This window comes from Buceros rhinoceros, unplaced genomic scaffold, assembly GCF_000710305.1.
Source record: "Buceros rhinoceros silvestris isolate BGI_N320 unplaced genomic scaffold, ASM71030v1 scaffold33414, whole genome shotgun sequence".
Classification (NCBI taxonomy): Eukaryota; Metazoa; Chordata; class Aves; order Bucerotiformes; family Bucerotidae; genus Buceros; species Buceros rhinoceros.
Window position 1 is genome coordinate 1 of NW_010408149.1, and position 6,743 is coordinate 6,743.

Below are 6,743 nucleotides of genomic sequence, written 5' to 3' on the forward strand. Positions count from 1 at the left end.
CGGGGGAGGGGGCGGCGGGGTCGGTCTCCGAGGGACGGGCAGCAGCGCCTCGGGGTCACGGTAAATCCAGAGGAATCGTTTATCCCGTCAAGGAATCCAGATTTTAAAGTGCTCTGGAGACTCTGACCGACAGACCCACGCGTGGAACCTTCCAAACTCCCTGTCGGGTACAAAGCGTTGTAAGAGCTTGTCCTCCCTGGAACTCGAATTCATTTTGAAGGGTTTGTAGTGTACGTGGCCTGAACCCCCCGTGTTTATCCGACTGCAGACAGGGCGTTGTTGTGGGTTGTTCCCTTTCAGGAGCCTGTTCGATTATTCATCTGCGTCCCTTACAACTACTGTTGGTAAACACAGATATTTTGTAACTTGTCTGGTGTTTGTTTGTAGGACAAGTGGCAATTTGTCCCGTGAACTGGATGCAAATATTTTTGTTTCAGAATAGAAACTGCTTTTCAGTTTACAATCTATCAGGGTGAAATATTGTTTTGTTTTCACTAGAGGTCTCTGTAGTCATAATGGAAAGAAGGAGCTTGCACTAAATGCCTCTCTTGTTAGCTTGCAGATACCAACGCTCTACCAAGCCTGAAAAAACTGCTGGAGTCTGTTCCAAACACAGAGAAAAGGACCTGGGATTTGTTTAGCTGGATTTTGTCACCCAAGGTCTTCACGATACAAAGTACTAAGAAACAGGAGGTGAGTTTGGAGTTCTGAAAGTCTTGATTAGAACCTGTCCTTGAAGGCAAAGATATCTAGACCAAGGTAGTCCAGCTCCGGTGAACTGCCTTTCACAGAGAAAGACAGCTCTGTACTTCTGCCCCAAAAACGGGAAGTTCGAGAGCCACTGAGGTACTTCTGCAACAGAGATCAAAATAGTTGTGGAGATCAGGGATGGAAACAACTTCCCTTTTCACTTTTTTCCTCTTCCAAGATCAGCTGATGAATATATTGTGTTAGTAGCCAGTTGTGATACTGTCCTTACGTCATCAGTTAATTCATAATCACAGTTCAGGGTTTTTTTTTCTGAAAAGAGGAAACAGGATTTAGCTTTGATGACAAGAAACAGTACGAATTTTTACTGTCCGCTTCTCCTAAATTGTGACAGTGTTGAATTCTAGCGCAGAAAGCGTAATCAGAATCTGTAAAGCAACGTGGCAGAGTGAGGCCAGTGAGTAATGTAACCCCATCACCCAACACTCGTGCTCCTTCCTGTGTTTAAGTACGAGAAGATCCAGGAACTCACAGGGATGTCTGGGGCTGCAGTTCCTGTGCCTGACTACCTCTTTGAGGTCGTGTACTGCGATCAGATGAATACCAAGTTTGCCGAGACCAGGGGACAGCGGGACCTCATCTACGCCTTCCACGGGAGCCGCCTGGAGAACTTCCACTCCATCCTGCACCACGGCCTGCACTGCCATTTGAACAGGGTGAGGCTCCTGGCATTTGCACTCTCTTCTGCTGGGCATTTGCAGCTCGTGACACTTCTTAAAAATAGGCCCAAATTCCTTTAGGGGGCTGAAATGTGCCGATGATCTTTCACTGCTGTTTTCATTTCAGCATAGGCCTTTGCAGATGGTCACGTTGGATTTCCTAGTGCAGCCTGAGGGTAAAACTGGAAGTGGCATGAAACCCCTTTCTCCAGTGTGGCAGATTATCCTTTGCTGCTTCATAAGGAGGTGTAATGCCTCAGAAAACAGTGGCCTGTCCGACAGCCTGCAGCTGAGGGGTGCCTGTGCGCAGAGGAGGGGGATAGTGGCCCAGGCAGTGTGGAGATTCCCTCTTTCTACCTGGCCTCAAGTTTAGATCAATGGAGTTTTAGGTGCTCCTTGCAGATGGAGCCCTCTTTAGATGGGGGGACACATCCCGCAGAAGGGACAAATCCTGCAGGATTTGCATCTCTTCTGATTTCAGTGGAAGGGCAGTTGGGACTCCGGGCTTTTTGTGTTGTCTGTAAAACAGCTTTGACACAGCAGCTGCTTTACCTTCCAGTCAACCTGGGCTATGTTGGCCCCCCACGTTCTTTATGAGTAATGGCTTAGCGAGTGCAGGGGACTTACTCGCTCTCGACAACTCTGTGAAAGGAGGTTTGAGTGAGAGGAGGGGGTGTCAGTCTCTGCTCCCCAGGAACAAGCAACAGAATGAGAGGAACCAGCCTCCAGCTTCTCCAGAGGAGGTTGAGGTTGTCCCTGAGGAGCCATTTCTGTCCCGTTGGGGTTGTGCAGGGCTGGTGCAGGCTGCCCAGGGCAGTGGTGGAGTCCCCATCCCTGGAGGGGTTTCCCAGCCGTGTGGAGGTGGTGCTGAGGGACGGGGGTCAGTGGGGACCTGGTGGTACTGGGGAACGGGGGGACTTGAGGGGCTTAAAAGGCTTTTCTGACCCAAACGATTCTGTGGTTCTGTTGGATTAATAATTTTAGCTGGTGTGGCAAATCCTCTGATTCAAAGTTATTTAAACAGTTATATGTGAAAGGAATTCACAACTGAAAAGTTCTTCCCTCTTTTCTAGCACAGCCTGGATTTAAATGCGTGTAAAGCCTGTCCATGCTCGTGGAGGTTGGGTTGTTTGAGTGATGGCAGTCTCACTAAATCCGTGAAATGCCTCCGACAGTTGTGTTGATGTAAAATACTTGCGCTGGGGCAAACTAAATCCAAATCCGGGAAAGCATGAATCTGTCCACACCAGGGGCTGTGCCAAGCAGCTGAGCTGAGGGATGGGCAAAGGCAGCTGCCCCACCCTGAGGAGTTGTGCCAGGACAAAAACAGTGCATGGACCAGACCCAAGGCAGGTCAGAAAAGCCTTCCTTAGTTTACCTTCAGAAGCAGAGCTGCCAGCCTGGAGGTAAAGAACACTTGTATGTTGTTTATAGTTTGCACTGCAGGGTTTTAGGCCACATTTGTGCTCCGTTTCAGACGTCCCTGTTTGGTGAAGGTACCTACCTCACCAGTGACCTGAGCCTGGCTCTGCTTTATAGCCCTCATGGCCTCGGCTGGCAGCGGAGCGCCTTGGGCTCTGTCCTGAGCTGCGTCGCTGTTTGCGAGATCATTGATCACCCAGATGTCAAGTGTCAGGTGAAGAAGAAAGGTGAGTCTGTTGCAATCGAATCCGTGTAGTTCATCTCTTACGCAGCGGTTCTTGCAGCGTTGTGCACCTCCGCCATGGTGTAAGCAGGGCAGTACGTGGAGCGTGGATACTCTCCAGCAGAAACCAGCTGCGTGCTCCATTTCCAGCTGACCCTTCAACAGCTGCACACCAGCCTCGTTGTCTGGATCGCTCTTAAAACAGTATCTCTAAGGGGTGGAAGATACCTTGGTGGCATCATTTGTTTGTTATGATAAAATGGTGTTCCATCACGCTTGACCATTTCACCCAGGGTGATGGAACAGAAGCATCAGAAATGTATCAGTCATGAGCTTTATTAGATGTCTGGGAAGCCTCTGCTCAGCTTCTCCTTCTCCTTTGACTGCTTCCTGCTGCAGTCTGTCCTTCGATGCCATTTTGCTTTCCCTGTTACTATTGGCAGCTTCTCCAGCGCTGCGTGGAGGACTCGCCTCCTTATCGCCCTGGTCTGGGCCCTGATGCCATCCATACCAAGGATGACTAGGAGTGGTGTAGCCTCAAACAAACCTCTCAGTCTATTCCTGGGTGCAAAGGGATTCAGGGGAATACCAAGACTAGGTTTTTGGTTTCCTTATTCCCCCTCTTGTGGGTGTGGATGCGTGGTGGTGGTGGGGTGTTGGTTGGTTGCCTTTTTATGGTTGCTTGAAGCTGTGAGTCTTTTTCTGCTTTTCAGTTCCCCCAAACACTCTTCTTTCCTCTTCAGATTCAGAAGAAATAGACAGAAAAAGAGCAAGAGTGAAAAACAGCGAAGGGGGGGACGTGCCACAGAAATACTTTGTTGTCACAAACAACCAGCTTTTACGAGTCAAATACTTGCTCGTATATTCACAGAAGCAGCACAGGAGGTAAGAGTTCCGCTATCTAGAGTGATGAGCGTGCTGTAACCGCCAGATGAACACAGCTCGGTTTTGAAAACCAACAGAAAACAAGCAAGGCGGAGGATGCTGCACTGCCAGGGCTTGGTTTGAGCCTCTTTCCTGTGGAAATAAGGCTTACACCATCATGTTGCTTCTGTCTCACTCTTTGACACTGCCAGGCTCAGCCAGATTTGCTTTTTGGCCTGACCATGTTAGAGCAAATCTATGTTAGAGCAAATTGAGAGTGCGAATAATCCGTCTGTGGCAGGAAACAGAGTGAAACTGCTGAGTGCAGCCCTTGAAACCCAGGCAGATTTAACTCTGCCCTTATCTCTCCCAAGTGGCAGCGTTCACCCAGCTAATCGCCACGTGTGCGCGGGCCAGGCAGATAGAGCTCCAAGCCACAGAGAAAGGTGTGAACAGGGGGAGAAAGAACAGGGCTGTACCGGGAGATGCAGGGCAAATGATTTGGAATCAAGCCTTGTTAGTCACAGGGGTTGTGGAAGAGCTTTCTGGCCTTGCTGCCATGGCTTAAAGGTATTTAAATTTAAAGGTATTTATGCACTACTGATAGAATTCATGCCCTTGTCCCTTTTCAGGCCTTCTAGTCAATCTTCGTGGCTCTACACCCACCGTTTTGCTGTAACTATGATGCTGTACCTGCTGCTGCTAATAGTGATAGGGGCCAGCAACTCGCCAACCTTCGTCTACTACTGGCACAGAATGTTTGACTCGAAGAGATGAATTCCCCAAGGTGATGAAACTGTTATATTCACCACGTGCCTTAATAATAACCAACCTGTGCTGTACTGCATCCGTTCCAGAGCTCTGGAAATAAAGGTGCCTGGAGCTCTCCTGTTCTGTCACCAACATGTTATCCTCGTGGCACCTTCCCATTTTATTATTTCTGCGTTCCGGTGATTCGTGAGGATGCCCAGTACAGCTGAGAAGGATCACAGTGGTGCAGCTTAGCCTGAACCAACTGTTCAGGGTCCGTGGGCAAAAGTTATTTAAAATTAATGAGAACTAACTGTGGAGACACTCAGGTGTAGCTGTTTTCTGTCACACTGAGGTATGTTGGTGCAAACTGGGAAGGAGTATTTTTCTGTACGTCAGGCAGAGCAGGCTGGAGGGGGCGAGATCGGTTGGTTTTCAGGAACAGAATTTAGTGACAGTTCACAAGTACCAACACAGATGGGATCACTTTTAAAAACTAACTTTGGGCTTTGGCCGGGAACTTTTATATTTGAGCGTAATGATTGTAAGAAAACAAGAAATAAAACAAAATGGAAGAAGCTAAATGATTTCTAGTGTTTTTTTTTTCCTCTGTAGAACATCTACAAGGTTTGTGCTCGCAGCCATGACCTCTCTTGTCCTTGGTTAGCATGGCAAACTCAGGCCCTTCAGCATCGATACCAAATAAGGACTATTCCCATCAAACTGCCTTCCACTTGTATTTTCTGCACCAGGAGGAGGGAGGTGAAGGGTCCCACTTCATGCCGCCACCTGACGGGCTTCTGGGGGATGGGGGTTCCTGGGTTTGGGGATCTGGTTCAACATTTTTGCCCATATTGAATTGGTTTTAGCCTTGCTTTACAAACAAATGCACTCAGTAGCAGTAATGTGACTATTTCCTGAGGCACTTGTAAGAAATGCAGTAAAATGGCTGCAGAGCTGGTGGTTTGTGTCTGTGGTACCTTTAACCTCATGTAGGCATTACTTTGGCCTCCACATGACGACCTGTGCACAATGGGGCTGTAGGACAGACCCTCCACCCCAAGTTTTCCAGGGGTGGAATCGTGGCTGTTACGCTGTTTGCGACGTGCTTTTGCTCAGTGCTGGTGCGTAAAAAAAAACCTCAGCATCTCTCAGATTCATCTTTCCTGATCTTGAAGAGAGGCATTTTAGGGGTTGTTCTGAAAACACAATGTAGGCAGGTGCAAATCAGTCGTGAAACGTCAACAGGGCAATACTGTCCCCCTCCTCACCAAGTCCTTTGCGTTCGCTGTTTTTAAAGCAACCTACAACCACCTGAGGCTGCAAAAAGAGCAAAGACTGCCCTGATGAGTGACTGGGTGTGGGATAACCCTGATGAAGAGCCCAGGGATCCAGAAGAGGAGCCAGATGTGTGCCACTGATGAAGGTTGCAGTCTTGCTTTTAGTAGTTGACTGGATAAATGCAAGTTTTCATTGCACGGTGAACCCGAACCACAAAAAACCCCAAACTCTCCTCACGTATTCCCAGCAAATGAGTCTGTGATTACCACCTTACTCGTTATATATTTCAAAGAAAATCTCTCCTTTCTCTGATGTTCTGGTACCTAATTGCCAGAAATAACAACCTAGTAATCGGATTTTCTAACTCAAGGCTGAGAACAAGTCCATCTCCAGCAACCCCTCTTCTTGGTGGACAGAACTAGAAGCATTTATTCCAGTTAATTTTGCTGCCAGCACAAGTTTATTTATTAACCATACAGCTTGCAAAATAAGAGTGTTAGAATCCAACTCCCTGCTGCCTTTTCCAGTCCATGAATGTCCGCTCGCTGTTCCTCCGCCCAGGAAATGCACCTGCTAATTACAGCGTCGATTCACAATTAAAATACACGTAAACTCACTGTTAGTTGCACAACAGATCCATCTCCTTTACAGCCGTTTATTCCTCGATATTCTGGAGCGGGAACTTGGGGTTGGAGATGTGCGTGGGGTTCCTGGGGACTTTTGGTCCACCTCATCACATTCTATATAACGTTGTGCCAGATGCCTGTCGGTTTAGG

General features: G+C 48.2%; 1 protein-coding gene across 1 annotated transcript; it reads left to right on the forward strand.

The window, feature by feature from the left end:
* Positions 1–555: 555 nt before the first annotated feature.
* On the forward strand, positions 556–4,829 carry PARP16 (poly (ADP-ribose) polymerase family, member 16; the record flags this gene model as incomplete). Its single annotated transcript, XM_010134781.1, has 5 exons — positions 556–693; positions 1,218–1,424; positions 2,905–3,076; positions 3,816–3,957; positions 4,569–4,829. Coding segments are annotated over 5 exons (804 nt in total), but the record flags the coding sequence as incomplete, so codon positions are not given.
* Between the last annotated feature and the right edge of the window lie 1,914 nt (positions 4,830–6,743).